This window comes from Oncorhynchus masou, chromosome 2, assembly GCF_036934945.1.
Source record: "Oncorhynchus masou masou isolate Uvic2021 chromosome 2, UVic_Omas_1.1, whole genome shotgun sequence".
In the NCBI taxonomy this organism is placed as follows: Eukaryota; Metazoa; Chordata; class Actinopteri; order Salmoniformes; family Salmonidae; genus Oncorhynchus; species Oncorhynchus masou.
In genome coordinates this window covers 42,485,700-42,507,944 of record NC_088213.1, presented here as the reverse complement: position 1 = coordinate 42,507,944, position 22,245 = coordinate 42,485,700, and the positions used below count along the sequence as shown (strand labels likewise).

The 22,245-nt window shown below is 41.8% G+C and overlaps 1 protein-coding gene across 3 annotated transcripts; it reads left to right on the top strand.

Annotated features, from left to right (window-relative positions):
• Positions 1-1,839: 1,839 nt before the first annotated feature.
• On the top strand, positions 1,840-21,875 carry LOC135505074 (cytoplasmic dynein 1 light intermediate chain 2-like). 3 transcript variants are annotated; one of them, XM_064924153.1, is made up of 13 exons: positions 1,840-1,969; positions 2,707-2,780; positions 2,945-3,061; positions 3,158-3,388; positions 8,580-8,746; positions 13,220-13,313; positions 14,977-15,112; positions 16,121-16,232; positions 16,343-16,402; positions 16,934-16,978; positions 17,132-17,249; positions 17,895-18,017; positions 18,665-21,875. In XM_064924153.1, the coding sequence occupies exons 1-13, from the start codon at positions 1,875-1,877 to the stop codon at positions 18,769-18,771; spliced, it is 1,479 nt and encodes a 492-aa protein (XP_064780225.1). In that variant the 5' UTR covers positions 1,840-1,874; the 3' UTR covers positions 18,772-21,875. The 3 variants fall into 3 exon arrangements, with proteins under 3 accessions (XP_064780225.1, XP_064780229.1, XP_064780215.1); XM_064924157.1 differs by having other exon boundaries at positions 17,889-18,017; positions 18,670-21,875; XM_064924143.1 differs by having other exon boundaries at positions 17,889-18,017.
• The last annotated feature ends 370 nt before the right edge of the window (positions 21,876-22,245 follow it).

Below are 22,245 nucleotides of genomic sequence, written 5' to 3'. Positions count from 1 at the left end.
ATGCACTTCAGCCAATATCCCTAATCTACCCTGGATCTATAGATGGGGAAACCCAAAGCCATATAGGGAGTCCTAAGGGAATTCCCTACAGCAATAATGTAGATGCCTCAGTTCAACTGTCTGCCCTGCCTTCCTGTCTCAAAGGTCTATGGTGGAGCAGGTGGGACTCTGAGTCCCTCGGTAATCTCAAAATGAATTACCAGCACAGCTCTATTCAAGTCTGGGTGCCCTTTTTCACACAGTGATTGATTCAGGTTTACGGGATTGCTCCTATTTCTTTTGGGGCCCAGATTTAATTATTGATTGGCGTCATTCTGGTTTGAAGTAGTGTAAAGCAAGTTTCGGTCATTATGTTGTTTACATGGTTTGTCTTGTAAAGGCTGATTATTATCTAACGATTGTGTGTGTTGGCGTTTACATTAACAATGTAATGTGCAACTGAGAGGCACTGACTAAGGACATTGAAACCCTTTACATTTCTTGGAAAATATGTTTTAAAAAATATATTTAAAAATAATGTGAGGAACCCATTAACAATGCAATTGTTAAAATCATATGATTTCCTCAAACGTTAACACTTTACAGCTTTTACTGTGAAAACAGTTAGCATAAGTATGAACATGCGTCTGCTTAAATGTAATCGTATCAATCCTCTTGCATCCCCTCCTCTCTACGCACACACGGTCTCTGTTTATTAATGACATCTTGCGGAAGACCTAACTAAAATGATTCCAAGCAGTCGAAATGATTACACATCTTCGTTTAAATTCGGATATTGATTGAATGAACAGAACCGTACACGGATCGGATCGTCTAGACACACACCTCCCTGTTTTATAAACTCCCTGTCTTGTCTTATATATATATATAAAGTATACCAGTGAATACTGTAATAGCGTGTCTTTTCTTATGACACTTTACATTTTCCATGATGTTCCTATCCTTTCGTTTATAGACTGGCCAATAGCTTCTATCCCCGGACGGTTAGGCTGCTGAATAGCCACCCAATTAGCCACCTGCCAATCATCTACCCCTCCTGTCGGAGCTCGGAGATGAAGATTTTCACTGGACCCTGCATTTACATCTGCAACCATGCGCATGTGACTAATACACTCTAAATCTGAATCTACATGTTGCCTTCTTATGATTCCACTAGGTGGCATCACTTTACTTGTCAGCTATACGGTCTACTCATCTGCTTTGCTGCTCCAGTTGATTTTCTTTGGTTTTGCAAATTATGTGCAGTTACCTCTTTCCACCCCAAACGTACCCAAATGTATTATGGTCTAGCTGCACAACTGATCCTGGACCAGTTGTTAAGTGTACAATGCCCAATATTAAAAATAAATCAGTCAGCCTTGCAGGATGACATCATGCAAGCCAACGCGTACTGAGCGCGCTGTTATTATGCCTGATCACAATTAGCGTACACAACACTTTCACGGTAAAGTGTTGTTTTTCTTTGTCTTATTTTGCCCCCCTTTCATGATTACAGTAAATCATTGAGTAAATCGTTATGATATAATCAGATGTAGTTTTTGGAAGGAGGCTACTGAGTTGTGTCGGTGTACTGGGTTTAGTATGCGCGAAATGTTGTACACTAGCCCACTTAAGATATTTTGATTGGGCCACAGAAAAATAGTGAGGCATTGAGTATCATCACCATAAGTTATCATCAGCATTGACCCTTTGTCTGTATCTGATAGCAAGACGTGGTAGGTATCATACGTCTCTGTGTTGTTTAGCTATAGATTTTGAACCATCAATGATGAGCCGCATTCCGGGATTTGTTGCGGTGTAAATCGGGTGCACACAGTTTTAACAAGGTCCTAGGGCGCCCAAGTCGCGCCTCTCTTTGTGGCTGTAGAAAGAAGATGGCTCCCGTTCTGGAGAAGAAGTTCCTGGGCGCAGCCGGGGCAGGCGACACTATGGAAAATATCAACGAAGACGAGGAAGGACAAAACCTATGGCAAGTTCAAGTACTCGTGATTTACAATGTGCTATTTTCTGTAACGGAAAAGCTTTTTACTAACTTGTTTAATGTGCTTTGTCACTGCCGGGTGCTCTCATCAAAACGGTCCCGGATGCCTTCAAAACAGTTAACGTTATTGCTAACGCGTACTGTAGTTACGATAGCAAACGTTCGTTCAGCTACAACATTTTCCTTTAGTTAGTGTGGCTACATAACTAACCAGTTTCAATAACAAACGAACCAACCAACCTTCTAGCTACCTAGGCAAGCTAACCAATATCTACTCCAAATCAATACTAATAACAGGCGCGTTAACTAGCTAACTAGCCAAGTTCTTTTCGTCTGATTGTGCAGGACCAAATAATGTGACGTTAACTAGCTTGCTTTCCAGCTAGCCCAGTAGCCACAATCATTTTTGTTCCTTGATAGTTACAACTACATAACTAGCTATGCTATAATATTGCCAAGCCAGTCAAACTGATTTTATAAAATATTCAAAATTAAGAAACGATCTAGCTAGCTATGTATGATCAGTGACAGCTGACACTCAAAAGCTCATTCGACAAGGTAGGCTAATTAGCGTAACAAGTGATAGCTAACTTAGCTAACGGTCTTGGTGGCAAGACAGTTATGCAGACAAACACCTACCAGTAGGCTATGTGTTAAGCCTAGGCTACTTAATTGTATAATGTGATATCAAGCAAGCAAACTAAATGCATTGTTATTCTCTTCAGGACTTCAATTCTCAGTGAGGTTTCAACACGTTCAAGTTCAAAGTTGCCATCCGGGAAGAACATATTGGTGTTTGGTAAGTGTAAATCCATATCCTTCAGTAACTTGTAATCACATCAAAAGGGAGAAGTAGGAGAGGTTGCATTTAACATTATACAGATAATAAATGTTGTCTTCAATCAAATAAACCAAATCATAACAATAACATGACAATAACCCGTTTGTGTGGAAATATTTCAGGTGAGGATGGGTCAGGAAAGACAACGATTATGGCAAAACTCCAAGGAGCAGAGCACAATAAGAAAGGAAGAGGCCTGGAGTATCTGTATCTGAACGTCCACGATGAGGACATAGATGGTAAGTTCCCTGTTCCAGTGGCAAAATAATACAACTGTACATGGGTTAGGCTACATGTTATTTTTTGCGTGACTGTAAATCTCTGAATATTGGCAGACCTTACACGCTGTAACGTGTGGATCCTGGATGGGGACTTGTATCACAAAGGCCTGCTAAAGTTTGCAGTGACAGCAGAGTCGCTGAACGACAGCTTGGCAGTGTTTGTGGCAGACATGTCAAGACCCTGGACCATCATGGAGTCGCTCCAGAAGTGGGCCAGCGTGCTGCGTGATCATGTGGACAAGCTCAAGATCCCGCCGGAGGAGATGAGAGAGATGGAGCAGAGGAGTAAGTAGTGCTGAATCATCTACTTCACCTTGGCTGCTGCGACAGTGTCTGTGAGGACGATTGTCCAAGCGAAGGCCAGTCCCAACATTTAGCTGTGTTTGTTTGGCAATCTGACAGTAGAGGTGGTGATAATTGCTTCCCTTTATGTTGCGAGATGCTTGTGGAGCTGATATGGGTTTTGTTTGACAAGTGTCTGCAGTATAGTGAACATCCCCAGACAGAGCCAATGAGATGTATGCTTACATAACACATTTAGGCTACAGTTTGGATGCTGGCTGGTTTTTCATTTAAACTAAAGGGAATGGCAGTAGAAAGCAGACACTGAAGTATAAAATGACTCATGGTCATGGTAGTTTGTAGGTCATCAGAAAGGCCCATGATTATCAGCTGTGTTCAGTCATGATGACCAAAAGCCTAGTCTGTTGATCACTGTCTTATGTACTGAATGCTCCCTCCTGATAATTTTAGAAATTATCATGAAGTGCTCTTTTGTGCTCTGAAGTTGCATGCTCTTACAAGAGCCGGGGGTTATCCGAGGTTCTCTTGAGCAGGCTGTCTGAAGGTTACTCTACTTGGAGATGCTTTAGAGATTGGTTTGATTTTTGCAATCCAAAATTAAACCAATGCCATGTTTAATGTGCTCAAATAATCCCAGTGGATAGGTTCACTATTGTTTTTGTCATCATTCAACTGTAGGCCTATGACTACTCTGGGCTTAAGTGTCAGGTTTATGATTGGAGAACCACTAGGCCTAACTGTTTACAAACTAAAATGTGTGAAAGGGGAAGTGGCAGAAGGATGATGTTTCTGTAGGCAAAAAAGCTTTGAGGTAACGTAGCACATTACTGCATTCTACACAAATATTGAATATTTTGCGTAATCTGAATGCTTCTACTGGACCAATAATCAGTGATTTACTGAATCTATACTGTAGGCTAAATTACATAATTTTGATAGATGAAGACATAGTTTGCATTTTCTTTCTGTATATAGGGAGGAAAGCCTTTGCACAGTTGTCAAGCCTTGTTTTTCCATTGTGGATTGTGTTGTACTAGTAAATAAGTTTTACTTTGTTCAATAGTGGAGGCCTGATTTTGACAAGTGGTGTTTGCTGATATCCAACACAGGTAGCCAGGCTGGCATATGCGCCCTGCTAAACTCTTTTGTTGAATACGCTCCCACCCACAAACATTTACAGCTTTACAATCTAGCGGAGTAGCATATCATCCAGACAGTGTTCACCTTTCAGGATGTCGGTAATGATGTCATCGCTGCACTTGTCAGACTAGTGTGACATATCTAAAAGGGAGGAGGGGTGTCCAGGCGCCCTTACAGCAGTGTTGCGTCATGGTTTCTTCTGACACCAGATTGAGTCTAAGCATGGAAGGGATATCGAGTGGGCAGGACGTTCTGGCTCAGTTGAAACTGGAGCAGCTTGGTGGTGCTCTGTAGCAGAACCATTCCTTGCTGTATCATGCACTGAAATAGCACAGATCAACAGTTTTTTTTTTCTATTAACAACTGTCATTATCAGGATTCAGGAATATGTCTCTGCATTATAACGCTACAAAGCGGAAGGGTCCCGCAGGGGAAAAAATGGAAATTACACTTCAAATTGGTCATTATCATATCTAGGCTAATACTTATACTGTAAAGCTATTTGGCCCCACCCATGTTTGTACTGGAATGGTTAAGTGGGCAAAGTCGAACGATGGACGATGTGGTGTCTGAATGATGAGAAATCTGGATTTACAACTACAGATGAAGGCTCGAAGTGTGACCACTGCGCCTTTCTGACAGGCACTTTACTGTTATTACCGTACTAAAGATGTTTTGCTGCTCAGCCGGGTTATGTAAGAAATGTAGGCCTAAGCTATGTATGTCACTCCCACCAAGGCAGTCTACCAAAATATCCAAGGAGAAAAAACAAAGCTCAATGGCTGAGAAGTGCTTGCCTAAGAATGTTTTGCTTGAAGAACACAATGTGAGCCAGGCATTTTTTTTGTACACCCAGTTATTTGAGTCCTTTGGAGACAATTGTTTGTCCAAGAGAGTAAATGCCGTAGTGTTGCACATTTGCATCTTTTGGTTTGTCTTTGTTCGTTGAGACTGTTGCGTCTAGGCTCTGCTGGCCCCCTGTAGCTTTAGCTGGCACAGATCAGAGCCTGAACAGGGAGTCTGATCCCATCCCTGTTCCCAATCAGCTGGAGTTTACATCACAGGGCCCAGGCCAGGAAGCCCAGCACCCTAAGGGTTGTTCTGTTCCTGGTGGGAAGGAAGTGCTGTAGCAACATTGGCTCTCTGGGTTAGCCGTAACCACATTCCTAAGGTTCCTGAGGAAGGGGAAGTGCCTTCCCAGACCACTGCTCACAGCTGCTGTTCTGGGATGCATACAGGGGACAGACTGCCAGCCAGATGCCTGCAGCAGTGCCCTATTGGGAGTTATGCTTCTCCTTTATACCAAAATAGACTTAGCCTTTGTTTTATTTTGCTGTAGCAATATATGGATCCATCATGTTAGTTAAGCTCTTTGGAGTGTAAATATATTAGCAAGTCGTACTAAAAGCTTACAGAGTCGTTCTGAAAGCTTTTGCGCTTGATTACATATCTACCAACTACAGTCTCTAGGGTTGAGTCCTGTAGAAAGTCCAGGAGAAGCTAATTGTCATTGATATTCTGTTTAGTTGGAGTTAACAGCGCACAGTGGCATGAATAGCTAGATGACGGATGGGCTGTTGTCTGCTTGACTAAGGCAGACGGTTAGTTGTGTGTGTAAAACACATTGGGAGTTATTCTCCAGTCTGGGTAGTGGAGCAGGCAGGAGAGGAGCGGCTGTCAGATCAGCTAATGTCTCTATAGACATGGTGCAGCGAGTTCTGGAGCTCAGTGAGAATGGCTGAGTCCGGAGGAACAGGGACTACATTTACTCCATGTCAGGTCACTTGGTCTTTAAAAACTCAGGTCCCCTCCCGGGTGGCGCATTGGTTAAGGGTGCTGTACTGCAGCGCCAGCTGTGCCACCAGAGACCCTGGGTTTGCGCCCAGGCTCTGTCGCAACTGGCCGCGACCGGGAGGTCCTTGGGGTCAACGCACAATTGGCTTAGCGTCGTCCGGGTTAGGGAGGGCTTGGCCGGTAGGGATATCCTTGTCTCATCGCGCACCAGCGACTCCTGTGGCGGGTCGGGCGCAGTGTACGCTAACCAAGGTTGCCAGGTGCACAGTGTTTCCTCCAACACGTTGGTGTGGCTGGCTTCCGGGTTGGATGCACGCTGTGTTAAGAAGCAGTGCGGCTTGTTTATCGGAGGACGCATGACTTTCAACCTTCGTCTCTCCCGAGCCTGTACGGGAGTTGTAGCGATGAGACAAGATAGTAGCTACTAAAACAATTGGATACCACGAAATCGGGGGGAAAAAGGGGTAAAATTAAAAAAATAAATAATAACAACTCAGGGCCCTAGTTATGGAGTACCCATTTGTGATGCTGTCCTGTATGCTTTATTTCAATCAGAAGAAAATATATGCTCTCTGTACTAGAGGTCGACCGATTCTTATTTTTCAACGCCGATACCGATTATTGGAGGACCAAAAAAAGCCGATACCGATTAATCGGACGATTTTTAAATTTATTTATTTGTAATAATGACAATTACAACAATACCCAGAACACTTATTTTAACTTAATATAATATCATAAAATCAATTTTGCCTCAAATAAATAATGAAACATGTTTAAATAATGCAAAAACAAAGTGTTGGAGAAGAAAGTAAAAGTGCAATATGTGCCATGTAAAAAAGTTAACGTTTAAGTTCCTTGCTCAGAACATGAGAACATATGAAAGCTGGTGGTTCCTTTTAACATGAGTCTTCAATACTCCCAGGTAAGACGTTTTAGGTTATTATAGGAATTGTAGGACTATTTCTCTCTATACCATTTGTATTTCATATACCTTTGACTATTGCCAGTGTAACAGTATAGCTTCCGTCCCTCTCCTCGCTCCTACCTGAACTCGAACCAGGAACACATCGACAACAGCCAAACCTTGCAGATCAAGGGGAACAACTACTCCAAGTCTCAGAGCAAGTGACGTTTGAAACGCTATTAGCGCTCACCCTGCGAACTAGCGGGCCATTTCACATCGGTTACACCAACCTAATCTCGGGAGTTGATAGGTTTGGAGCATTGTGAAGAGCTGCTGGCAAAACGCACGAAAATGCTGTTTGAATGAATGCTTACGAGCCTGCTGGTGCCAACCATCGCTCGGTCAGACTGCTCTATCAAATCATAGGCTTAATTGTAACATAATAACACACAGAAATACGAGCCTTAGGTCATTAATATGGTCAAATCCGGAAACTACCATCTCGAAAACAAGACGTTTATTCTTTCAGTGAAATACAGAAAACTGTTGCATATACCCTGACTCTGCGTGCAATGAACGCAAGAGAAGTGACACAATTTCATCTGGTTAATATTACCTGCTAACCTGGATTTCTTTTAGCTAAATATGCAGGTTTAAAAATATATACTTCTGTGTATTGATTTTAAGAAAGGCATTGATGTTTATGGTTAGGTACACATTGGAGCAAGGACAGTCCTTTTTCGCAAATACGCACCGCATCGATTATATGCAACGCAGGACACGCAAGATAAACTAGTAATATCATCAACCATGTGTAGTTATAACTAGTGATTATGATTGATTGTTTTTTACAAGTTAAGTTTAATGCTAGCAAGCAACTCACCCTGGCTTACTGCATTCGCGTAACAGGCAGGCTCCTTGTGGAGTGCAATGAGGCAGGTGGTTAGAGCGTTGGACTAGTTAACTGTAAAGTTGCAAGATTGAATCCCCGAGCTGACAAGGTAAAATTCTGTCGTTCTGCCCCTGAACAAGGCAGTTAACCCACCGTTCCTAGGCCGTCATTGAAAATAAGAATGTGTTCTTAACTGACTTGCCTAGTTAAATAAAGGTGTTAAAAAAGAGAGACCAAAATCGGTGTCCAAAAATACCGATTTCCGATTGTTATATGAACTTGAAATCGGCCCTAATTAATTGGCCATTCCAATTAATCGGTCAACCTCTACTTTATACAACCTGTGTTAATAAATCTTGTAAAGATTATTCATCCTCCAAATGAAAAAGGTGCATTGCGACTGGCCTAACTAATGCGGCCGTCCCCTGTTTGCCCCACAGTGGTGAAGGCTTTCCAGGAGTACACAGAGCCGGAGGGAGCCGATCCAGCCTCTCCCCAGAGACGGGCTCCCCCAGCAGGGGGGGATGACGAGGGCGTGGTGCTACCGCTCGGGGAAAACGTACTCACACACAACCTGGGCATTCCAGTGCTAATAGTTTGCACAAAGGTAAGTTGAGGCTGTCTGGTTGAAATATACAGTACCAGTTAAAAGTTTGGACACCTATGCATTCAAGGATTTTTCTTTATTTGTACTATTTTTTTTTACATTGTAGAATAATGGTGAAGACATCAATAGTGGAATCCATGTAGTAACTAAAAAAGTATTTAACAAATCTAATTATATTTGAGATTCTTCAAATAGCTACCATTTGCTTTGATGACAGCTTTGCACACTCTTGGCATTCTCTCAACCAGCTTCATGAGGTAGTCACCTGGAATGCATTTCAATTAACAGGTGTGCCTTGTTATAATTTAATCTGTGAAATTTCTTCCCTTAATGCAGTTGAGGCAATCAGTTGTGTTGTGACAAGGTAGGGGTGGTATAGAGAAGATAGCCCTGTTTGGTAAAAGACCAAGTCTATATTATGGCAAGAACAGCTCAAATAATCAAAGAGAAATGACAGTCCATTACTTTAAACTTCTTGATACTAACCATCCCGGATCCGGTAGCGTAATCAGCGCCTCAAACTAATTAGCATAACGTAGCGGACATAAATATCAATAGAAAATTTTCCTATTAATGAAAATCACAAATGAAATATAATGAGACACAGCTTAGCTTTTTGTTAATCACACTGTCATCTTTACAGCCAACGCTAGACAAGCATTTGTGTAAGTTTATCATTGCCTAGCATTAAAAGCAATCAAATTAAATCATTTACCTTTGAAGAACTTTGGATGTTTTCACTCACGAGACTCCCAGTTAGATAGCAAATGTTCCTTTTTTCCAAAAATATTACTTTTATAGGCGAAATAGCTCCGTTTGTTTGGCTGAGAAATTGACTGGAAAATGCGGTCACTACAAATGCGGTCACTACAACAAACTTTTTTCCAAATTAGCTCCATAATATTGACAGAAACATGGCAAACGTTGTTTAGAATCAATCCTCAAGGTGTTTTTAACATATCTATTCGATAAAATATCCACCGGGACAATTGGTTTCTCATAAGAAGCGATTGGAAAAATGGCTAATTCTGTACTTTACGCAAGATTTTCTGCAGGAGCCATCAATGTGGTCCCTTATGGCTATTCTTCAACATAAATGCGTAAAAAGACGTCACAATGCTGTTGACACCTTGGGGAATACGTAGAAAGTGTAAGCTCATTCGTAGCCCATTCACAGCCATATAAGGAGTCATTTGCATGCAACGCTTTCAAAATATGGGGCACTTCCTGATTGGATTTTTATCTTGGTTTCGCCTGTAACATCAGTTCTGTTGCACTCAGACAATATCTTTGCAGTTTTGGAAACGTCAGTGTTTTCTATCCAAAGCTGTCAATTATATGCATAGTCGCATCTTGTCGTGACAAAATATCCGTTTAAAACGGGAACGTTTTTTATCCAAAAATGAAAATACTGCCCCCTAGTTACAAAAGGTTAAGACATGTTCGGTCAGTCTGAAAATGTTAAGAACGTTGAAAGTTTCTTCCAAGTGCAGTTGCAAAAACCTCAATGAGGACCGCCACAGGAAAGGAAGACCCAGAGTTACCTCTGCTGCAGAGGTTCATTAGAGTTACTGTAACTGCACCTCAGATTGCAGCCCAAATAAATGCTTCGCAGAGTTCAAGTAACTGACACATCTCAACATCAACTATTCAGAGGAGACTGCGTGAATCAGGCCTTCATGGTCAAATGTTTCTTTGCAGCAATCTTTTGGTCTGATAAATCCAAATTAGATTTGTCTTTGTGAGACGCAGAGTAGGTGAACGGATGATCTCCGCATGTGTCGTTCCCACCGTGAAGCTTCGATGACGAGTTCTGATGGTGTGGCGGTGTTTGCTGGTGATGCTGTCAGTGATTTATTTAGAATCAGGGCACACTTAACCAGCATGGCTACCACAGCATTCTGCAGCGATGCATCTGGTTTGGTTTGCCATCACATCTGGTTTGCGCTTAGTGGGACTGTCATTTGTTTTTCAACAGGACAATACCCCAAAACGCATCTCCAGGCTGTGTAAGGGCTATTTGACCAAGGAGGAGAGTGATGGGGTGCTGCTTTAGATGACCTGGGCTCCACAATCCACCTGATCTCAACCCGTTTGGGATGAGTTGGATCACAGAGAAGTGAAGGAAAAGCAGCCAAGTGCTCAGCATATGTGGGAACTCCAACACTGTTGGAAAAGCATTCTAGGTGAAGCTGGTTGAGAGAATGCCTGCCAAGAGTGTGAAACGTTATCAAGGCAAAGGGTGGCTACCTTGAACAATCTCAATTATATTTTGATTTGTTTAACACTTTTTTTGGTTACTACATGATTCCATATGTGTTATTTAATAGTTAATAATAGTAGATGTATTCACTATTATTTTACAATGTAGACAATAGTAAAAATAAAAATCCTTGAGTAAGTTTGTGCCCAAACCTTTGACTGGTACTGTAGTTACCTGAAAGAAGTAGCCTGCCATTTTTAGGCACCAGTTTAAATTAATAGACCGTTTTTGTACTGAAAGATTTAAACAACACTGATCCTCAGATTCTTCATGGGCCCACAACTAACTAGTACACCATTGACGCTCCACTCTGGCAGTCCATTTCATGGTTGGTGCCTGATCATCTCCTGTCTTGAGTTGCTGGTTTTTAGTGTTGCCTGTGAGGCAGCATCTTCAGCCCATGAAAGCACCACATTGTTCCATGTTCATGAGCTTCTGGCAAATGACTGCTTTAAAAGAACACAATGTTGTCAGTCATCAGTACTTCACATGCTAGTCATGACGAGGACGAGTGAATGTATTCTTTTCACTGCTCACTGTTTTTCTATTTCTTTTCTGCCTTTAAGGGAGGAAAGGCTTATTTCATTCCCGGGGAATTCATATGGGTCTTTAGTGCAGTTTGTTGAATATACTCTCAGAGCATTAGTGAAGTGTCCTTTCTTCAGGCACGATACATATGGATTTTGTGGATTTGAAGTGTGGTATGTCTTAGTCTGCTCTTAGTCTGCTCCATACGTGTTCCATATTTTCAGACTATTTGCTGTATTTTCTTTTTCTTTCATTTGTTTTGTTTTTGCAATTTTACCCCGTTTTCTCCCCAATTTCGTGATTTACTGTCTTGGCTCTGCTGCAACTCCCCAACATGCTCGGGAGAGGTGAAGGTCATGCGTCCTCCGAAACATGACCCGCAAAACCGCCCTTAACATCCGCTTGCTTAACCCAAAAGCCAGCCGCACCAATGTGTTGGAGGAAACACCATTCAACTGTCGACCGAGGTCAGCCTGCAGTTGCCCGGCCCGCCACAAAGAGTCGCTAGAGCGTGGTGAGCCAAGCGAAGCCCTCCTGGCCAAACCCTCTCATAACCCGGATGACGCTGGGCCAATTGTGCGCCACCCTATGGGACTCCCGTTCACGGCAGGTTGTGACACAGCCGGTCGAACACCAGGCTGTAGTGACACCACAACACTGCGATGCAGTGCCTTAGACCGCTGCGCCACTCGGTGACCATTTGCTGTATTTTCTAAATTCATTATGTCATTGAGTTTGATAATTGAGTGAGAACCACATTGCTGCCGTTTACAGAGCTATAAGGAATATGGATGCCAGTTTACTCGCTGACACAGATACACAGGTTAAATGATTAAGCATGCTAGCATATACCATATACATCCAGTCATTGTGCTAATGCTAGTTAGCATTGGCTCTCAAAATTACCTCTAACTTCCTTCATACTGGACACAGAGACATAGAAAAATGGTATCCACAAGTTCATCTGACTCTGGGGAAGTAGATGAAGAACCTCTGCTCAAATGGCAAAATATCCCTTTAAGTCCCACTGAGTGTGGCACTTGGGTATGTATATTTAATGAAGGGCTCCTGCATACTTAACCAGGCCTGCTGTCTTTGCTACTGCCATTTTTTTTATTTCAGGAAGTAGCTAGCTGGCATTCCCTGAGTCATGCTCAGCCAGTCAGCCTTGTTGTTGTCAAGGTTACCATCTTGTGGTCACTGTGGGGAAGTGTATATGTGTGTGTCAGAGACCGGGTGGGGCCTGCCTGCAGGGTCTTACTCCCTCCGGGAAGGAGCAGTGAGGAGGGGAACTTGCAAACGAGTGGAGTGGAGGGGAGGGGAGGAGAGCGGAAGTGAGGGAGGGTCTGAGACTGAAAGGGAGGCATAGCGAAGTGAGCTAAGCTTGAGCTAAGGCGAGTCATTTTTATGTCCCTCAGGAAGGTATGGTTTACTTGCTCCAGTTGTAGCCTAATTGCCGTCTACTTTGCTCTTTTCCTCGCTCTTTCTCTGTCAGTTAAATTCAAAGGGCTTTATTGGCATGGGAAACATGTTTACATTGCCAAAGCAAGTGAAATAGATAAAGTGAAATAAACAATCTAAAATGAACAGTAAAGGTTACACTCACAAGTTTAAAAGGAATAGAGACACTTCAAATGTCATTATGGCTATGTACAGTGTTACAATGATGTCTCTCTCCACAGTGTGATGCAGTCAGTGTTTTAGAGAAGGAGCACGACTTCCGAGAGGAGCACTTCGACTTCATCCAGTCCCACATCCGACGATTCTGCTTACAGTGTATCCTTTCCACTCAAACACAACTCTCCCTTCTTAGAATGACAGGCCCCACCATAGATGCAAAATTATACAGTTGAAGTCGGAAATGGACATACACCTTAGCGAAATGCATGTAAACTCAGTTTTTTACCATTCCTGACATTTAATCAGAGTAAACATTCCCGGTCTTAGGTCAGTTAGGATCACCACTTTATTTTAAGAATGTGAAATGTCAGAATAATTGAGTTATTTCTTTCCGCTTTTATTTCTTTCATCACATTCCCACTGGGTCAGAAGTTTACATACACTCGATTAGTATTTGGTAGCATTGCCTTTAAATTGTTTAACTTGTGTCATGTTTCAGGGAGCCTTCCACAAGCTTCCCACAATAAGTTGGGTGAATTTTGGCCCATTCCTCCTGACAGATCTGGTGTAACTGAGACAGGTTTGTAGGCCTCCTTGCTCGCACACGCTTTTTCAAATTTTCTATAGGATTGAGGTCAGGGCTTTGTGACGGCCACTCCAATACCTTGACTTTGTTGTCCTTAAGCCATTTTGCCACAACTTTGGAAGTATGCTTGGGGTCATTGTCCAGTTGGAAGAACCATTTGCGACCAAGCTTTAACTTCCTGACTGATGTCTTGAGATGTTGCTTCAATATATCCACATAATCTTCCTTCCTCGTGATGCCATCTATTTTGTGAAGTGCACCAGTCCCTCCTGCAGCAAAGCACCCCCACAACATGATGCTGCCACCCCCGTGCTTCATGGTTGGGATGGTGTTCTTCAGATTGCAAGCCTGCCCCTTTTTCTTCCAAACATAACGTTGGTCATTATGGCCAAACAGTTCGGTTTTTGTTTCATCAGACCAGAGGACATTTCTCCAAAAAGTACGATCTTTATCCCCATGTGCAGTTGCAAACCGTAGTCTGGCTGTTTTATGGCGGCTTTGGAGCAGTGGCTCCTTCCTTGCTGAGTGGCCTTTCAGGATATGTGGATATAGGACTCGTTTTACTGTGGATTCCTCCAGCATATTCAAGGTCTTTTGCTGTTCACCTCTTTCCTGAGCGGTATGATGGCTGCGTGGTCCCATGGTGTTTATACTTGCATACTATTGTTTGTACAGATGAACGTGGTATCTTCAGGCCTTTGGAAATTGCTCCCTTGGATGAACCAGACTTGTGTAGGTCTGCATTTTTATTTTCTGAGGTCTTGGCTGATTTATTTAGATTTTCCCATGATGTCAAGCAAAGAGGCACTGAGTTTGAAGGTAGGCCTTGAAATACATCCACAAGTACACCTCCACGACTCAAATTATGTCAATTAGCCTATCAGAAGCTTTTAAAGCCATGACATAATTTTCTGGAATTTTCCAAGCTGTTTAAAGGCACAGTCAACTTAGTGTCTGTGAACTTCTGACCCACTGGAATTGTGATACAGTGAATGATAAGTGAAATAATCTGACTAAACTTTTTTGGGAAAAATGACTTGTCATGCACAAAGTAGATGTCCTAACCGACTTGCCAAAACTATAGTTTGTTAACAAGAAATTTGTGGAGTGGTTGAAACACTTGGTTGGAGTCATGAAAAACAAGTTTATGTAAACTTCATACTTCAACTGTAAGTGTTTTTATTTAATTTTGTGCCCTATCATGTCTGCATGTTCCTTAAACCCACCTGACAGATGGAGCGGCATTGATTTACACCTCTGTCAAAGAGGAGAAGAACATGGATCTCCTATATAAATACATAGTGCACAAAATATATGACTTCCAGTTCACCACGCCTGCCTTAGTGGTGGAGAAGGATGCTATTTTGATGTAAGTGAATGCTCAATTATGTTCTGTTAGGTGCCCAAGTATTGAGGTAATTATTTTTCATCTTGTGATTTGGCCTTTTGATTGCCTCAAACAAAAAAAGATGCAACAGTTCAATGTACAAAGTGGCAACACAATGCCAGAGAATGCAAGAATCCATTCAAATGTAATGTACTAACACGCCCCCTTCCTGCATTGGAATATCCCATGCTCTCCCTGCACGCACCCCACGTCTATTTCTGTGGGCACAATTACTGTTCATGACACAAACGTTTCAACAGTTCTGCACATTTTATGTGGTGCAAAGAACATTTTGCCGTTAAAAAAAAAAAACAACCTTTCTATATGTTTTGCCATGTCTGTGTTTTTGTGGGTATTTGAGTGACAAAAAAAATGCAATATCTATGGGCTAAAAGAAACTAAAGAATGTTAGCTGACATGGGCTAGTTGAACTGGACATTTCTGACAAGTTATAAATGGCTATCTAAGGTATGCAATGACTAACATGACAAGAGGAACTGATGATGCACCACCCAATTGTGAAATTGCACCTTGTGCATTCTACTATTACATCTTTCAAAATTAAGCTTAGAGCTGGACTGGGTTTCAATTTTTTTTGAACATTTATAAATGTTAACATTTTGGGGGGGAACCCGTGTGTGCCCGTGCCTCCCCCGCCGACCCCTCACACAACCCCACAGTTTCGGAACCACTGATTTAGCACACATGCTTATCCAGAGCGACTAACAGGAGCAATTGGGGTTAAGTGCCTTGCTCAAGAGCGCATCGATTTTTCACCTAGTTGGCTCTGGGATTAAAACCAGCTGACTTTTGGTTACTGGCCCAACGCTCTTAAACACTAGGATACCTGCCCCCCCCACTACCCCCCAGATATGACTGGTGGAGAGTTCTGAAGTTATATGAGCGTGTACTGTATTGTCATTGATGGTTATTGTAACAAACTATTGGTCAGTGCTCGAGTACCAAACAAAACTGTTTTCCTTTTCCTAGTCCATCTGGATGGGACAATGAGAAGAAGATTGCAATTCTGCATGAAAATTTCACAACGGTGAGACCTGAAGACCCCTTTGAAGACTTCATCATGAAGCCACCAGTACGAAAGGTAGGATCATGAGACTTCTACAGATAAGAGACATGACTAGGACATTTGGCATTTGACAAATGTCCCTTATGCATCTCCCTTGGTTGGACATTCATGCCTTCTCTCTCCAGCTGGTTCATGATAAGGAGGTCAACGCGGAGGACGAGCAGGTGTTCCTTATGAAGCAACAGGTATGATTGTTTACATTCTAGATCGCACAGTTCTGGGTTGCAATTCCATGTTCTCTCCTCTTCTAAAGATGCACACTAGATGGTGGTGAGCTGAGAATAGAATGATTGGTTTTGTTCAAAGCTATGATTGTGGATAGTGGAGCCAGTTTAATTTTATTAGCATTTCCCAGGCTTCAAAGCCTGAGGTTCCTATTCTGTACTTCCTCCCGGGCCAATCAGGAGTCTGAGAACATCAAGGGCTTTAGCCTAATTGGTTGAAAGGGTGTTGTTTCTGAGAGATCACGTGGTTGCCTTAGGGCGAAGAGCGCTTCCTTTTTGTACTGGGCTTCAGTCAGTCCCTGTTAGATCAAGCTACCAGTATCCATCCATGCAATGTTTTTCTACTATGCCCATAATCTGTGATGGAAGAAAGTGTTTCTGAGAATGTTATGAGGGTTGTAAAATATAAGATAAAAATGCTGAATTTTATGGGGCCCAAATATTTCAGTGAAAATAGAATTCACACCATTTTTCTTTTTGTCTGTTCTGAAGTCTTTGCTGGCCAAGCAGCCGGCCACACCAACAAGAGGATCAACAGTAAGTGTGATCAACAACACTTTCTTATTTTTTTCATGGCCACTTTTTCTGGACAAATAAGTGTTGGATGACAATCATTTCATCAATAGGAGCCATGATTAATTTGAATTGCCTCAACTGTACTCTGCTCTCTGTCTTCTGTCTGTGTTTCAGGAATCTCCTGGACGGACCGCTTCTGGCTCGCCTCGACCCACTGGCCGTACAGGCGCTACCAACGTGGCCAGCGTCTCGCCAATGACCGCGGTCAAGAAACCTGACCCCAACATGAAGGGTAAGTTAGACCACTGGAACTTACTGCCCACCCTTTCTTTTGTATTTTTACAGAGCATCATGGAAACTGTTCTATGAGAACTGGCAGTCATTTGGGCAACACTTCATTTGGATGTTGGAAGTGTGTGACTGCTGTGTAACCACTGCCCCCCTGAGGTAGCTATTGAAATAATTCCATAAACAATGGATTCCTGCAGTCCTCCCTCCGCTGGCCTTGCTTGGGGAGAAATATTGACATTTTCTCCATTAAGCTCAGTGGTGGAGCTGTGCATACCGGTGTGAATAGATCCGCTTAAATTAAGCCAAATTTAATTGAGACCTGTAACCCCTACCCTGTAGTTGGTTGGTGTTGGCAAGGACATGTGGGGAGGAAAGGAATTGGATACGCTATATGAAAACGGACAGTTAATCCTCTAGGAATGCATCTGCATCGAATTGAATTATGTAAATCGTGTTCCAGTTAAAGTATGATCCTGTGTGCGCTCATGTTTTTTGATTTTTTTATGATGAAATTATGAATACCGTGATCATACAGGAATAACTGTTGCGTGCCTGAATTGTATGGAAGAAATAGATCTCTCCTTTTAAATTTCATGGTTGTGATCCTAAGGGATGCTCGTTTCATGTGTTTGTGTCTAAGGAGCAGCAGCAAACGAGGGAGTGCTGGCCAATTTCTTTAACAGCCTTTTGAGTAAAAAGACTGGGTCCCCTGGGAGTCCAGGCACCGGAGCTGCAGGAGCAGGATCTCCAGGATCAGTCAAGAAAACAGGTAAGGTCTCGTCTGGCCTGGCCCCCCAGGGCATCACTGGCATCTCTCTGGTTTAACTGCCTCATGTTGTTGCCTTTGGACCATGCTGTTGTCTGGAAGTTTACCCCGAGAACCTCAGAGAAAGAGAGGGTGAAAAGGGAATTCTTGGCAGGTCCTAGAAGAGGGGAGGTGTTCCACTCGACTCCTCTGCCACTGGAGGAACTGGTGAAAGGCCTGTATGCATGGGACAACAGTTGTTAACAATGTATCATTGTCTGGCTGCAAAATGTCACAAAACCACCCTAAATGACACCAAGCACATACCAACGCTCACTGCTCATCTCTCGTTTTTGTTTGTCCATTCAGTATGAAGTTGTAATTAACCCATTGTCCCAGCATACTTGCGTGGCCTTGTGTCCTACTGGCCTCGTTCGGTTAATGACATCAAACTGAAAGAATATGCATGGAATGTTTTTTTAGTGTCTTTTATGATTGGTTTTGCATGTGTGCACCTGTCACGTAATGCAACTGAAGTAATTTAGCATGGGGCCACATCTCATCAGTTTCCTTCTGCTTGCTGGCCTGGCCATAACAGTCAATGTCGTATTTCTAGTACAGGCACAGAAGCTACAGGATATTACTTTCTCTTTTCTCTTTTATTTTCCAAGGGCAGAAGCCGGTTTTGACTGACGTCCAGGCAGAGTTGGATAGAATGACTCGCAAACCGGACTCCATGGTTACAGCGAACAACACACCGACAGAGAACGAAGCGTGAACGCAACAACAGCATTGTCCACTGCAAATACTCTGGAAAACAAACACACACAAGCATAAAAAAAAAAACGAAATATGACCAAATTCCCAATGTGTATATCAGTCAGCAGACAGTAGTTTTGCCAAATGAATTCAAGATGCGATCAGATATTTTTGGTTATTTTGGTAAGATTGGGAAAGAACAAAAGGTGGAGGTTTGGAGGAGGAGGAGGACTTGGCTGTATCTATCCTTATTACTTCAATTGTAATTGTTTTGTTTTTTTGTTTTTTTTGCAAGGGATGTCCGGTTCAGTAATGCGTGCACACTCCTTGGGGGGCAGCCAAATCCCCTGGTCAGCGAGCCCTCCGTTAGCTAGGGGATACACCCCCCTCACAAGCTTAAAGAGTGGAAAAGTGCTGTGGCCTCTTGTTCAGCTAATCTTATGGAAGGAAAGCGGTTGTGATAAGAACAATTAAACCCTAAATATATTCATTTGAAAAAAATGAAATACTTGCAAGCGTATGTAGTATGTACAAAAAAAAAGAAAAGGTTAGAGATATGATACTGGTGTATTTATATATAAAAATCTTTATTTTCTATTTTTTTCTGCACTGTTTGCGATTTAGTAAAGGGTTTAGATAGCTATATCTCATAACATGTTAAACTCCACTGATGTTATGACACTAATGTGACAAATACAGATAGCTGATAGCAAACAGTGGCCTGCCCACAAAATGGCAGGTCCAACTAGTCATCTAAGGATTCTGTAAATATCAACGAAATTGCAATTCAAGCTTTTGGTCTTATTTTGTACAAAAATGCAATTTTTTTCACAAGATTGTGAAGAAATGTCTGGGATAAAATGAGCATTGTTGGGATTGGCAAGTGTAGAGTTAGCAAGGAACACTCTTTTGGCTAGAGGTGTTTTGGGGGCAGCATCTTTCCTACTATAACTCCCAAGTGCCTGGCACAGTAACTGTTTGTGTCATAGTGGAGCTGCTTGTCTACTTAAAGAGGAAATGCACTGTATCACCAACGGCAAAAAGTTGTCCATTTGGTCATTTCAAGTAATTTATTTTGTTAATTTTTTTTGTATAACAAGTCTGTGGTCTTTGCATAAGGTTTCAAAAGAAATGTAGCTGACATTGTTCACTTGAGTAATATTGAGATTGCCTTTCATTTTATAAACTGTAAAGGTATCTAGATGCAGATTTTTAGAAGCAACCACAAGTTTAGAGTATTTGTTTCCCCCAGATGAACACTTGCATCGTTTAAACCACTCACTTGCGTGGCCAAATCATCATATGGAGATCAAATACTACGGTTTTAATGAAATGGGTTATCCTTAAAAAGGAAATTTAGCTCTTCTTTTTCAGTTTAAATGTTTTTATACAAGCTGTATGGCAGGTTAGGTTAAACATTCCCGATTTCTACATGTCGGTGTAAAAATCGTGGCCCAGTAGGAAATTGCAATGTCCACAGATCTTTTGTGTAATCTTCAGTGCCCATTTGCAATGTTGACTTTTTGCCTTCAGTGTACATACAGTTCACAATTTGTCCATCTGTGCACCCTGCCTTCACTCAGGGTAGATCTAAGTCAATATTATCAGCCTTTGCTTGTGTCCTTAGTAGTTTTTTTTTTTTTTTAATTGTCCTAGTTCTGCCAATGTTTTTGTTAGTTACATCCACTCTACTGTACCATATCAAATCATTTGTAAAAAAGAATAAGATTATTTGATTAATCACATAACTAGATGATCACCCTCAAGTCTACCTACAGTCTTAGCTATGGTTCATTTGCAGATCAGCAATTGTAACATCGGTTTAATAAACTGTAAGAGCAGCTACTTGGCTTTTAAAACCACCTATAACAACAACGGAAACTACATAGAATTGGAACCTGGAACCAAAGATGCAGCAATCAGTGTGTTCTGTTTGTGTAGAATAGTCTGGTTTGATTCCCAGGTGACCATCTCCCCTGGCCCTGCGTGGAACACCTGTCATTCCAAAGTACATTCTAAGGTGGTCCATATACTTACTTGAGTTGCCAGGCTAACTCTTTTTTTGCTCTGTAAGGGAAAAAAACCCACAAGACCTAGAGGTGTGTAGTCTACTTTATTTTGTGTTAACTAATCTGTTGTAAGAATAAGAACTGGCTGGATTTTGATTCTATTTTTCTTTTTTATCTTCATTGGGCAGAAATTTGCATCTAAGATCTGTTGCTGTAATACAAGCACAATATTGTGACCGTCAGGAAGGAGTATTAATCTTATGTTGAAATAATCACTTTCATTGGGAGAGTTGTAGTGAACCCCCAGATGTTATTGTTTAAACTAGAGAATGCATACTCTTCTACCTACCTGCGTAGAACGTGTATTGATGAATTACAAGTATGATGTACTTAATATTTGGGATTAGCAGTATAACGAACATGTCCCTGGCAGTCAAATCTGCTCCAGACTTTTAAAGCTATACATTTTTGGAGATTTTAAGGAAATATCCAAATAAACTAAAATGCATGTCAATGCTCCTTAGTTTTTTCATGTGCATTTCTGGTACACCTGTCCATTGCAGCGCAACTCCTTGGTATTTTTCTGTTCGATTTTTCTGCACAACGATGGTTGCTGTTTGCAAGCATTACTTTGCGTAAATGATATAGGACAGATCTCTTTAGGGTGGTAAACAGCCTAGAAATTCATGAACTAGTTCACTCCTCTGTTTGTCTCCACATAGTTACTATACATCTGCATTATCCAAACAGACATTTGTATGTTTGGCTAGTACATCACGCAGCTTGATTTCCAAATTGCAAGTTTTTGATGATTGGATATCATTTTTTTTTTTCAAGGTTAAGTTAAAAGCGACTGCTCTATACATCATCTTAGTGCTATGCCTTCAGCCCTTGAAAATATACTCATATAGGAGATTTAAAAGCTTTTGCTTACAGTCCTTTTTATTCAGGATATAAAAACCTTTTAACCACATGGAGTACTGTGTTTGTGCCCTGGACATATTCTGTGTGATTGTATGGCTTTAACGTGATGCAGCCATGTGGTATCTCGCTTTTTGTGCCGATAAGGAAAAGTGTCTGTCAGCCCTGGCTTCAATAAAACAAAGAATCCAGACTTTTGTTACCTTTTTGTATCCCTTTGTCTCAAATCATGATAATGTGTGTCTAGAAGGCAAGTAAAATCCATGGTGAATATTGTTCTGGTTTGCGGTTATAATTTACTGTTATTCAGTGTGAATTCTAGAAGTGACACCAATGGGTACATATTGGTTATATTTTATCAAACCCCTCAACCTACTGGTTGTGACTGAGTAGCAAGTGAATGGACTGTAAGTGGAAGTGCAATAAAAGTATCACCCTGCTAACTTGTCCCATGTTAACAAGTGATTTTCAGGGTCAGTACTCTGTAGTACTTAGGTTTTCAAATTGACCTTGACCATGAGATGGCAGTGCAGTGCATTTTCAGACAGGACACTTAAGTGCAA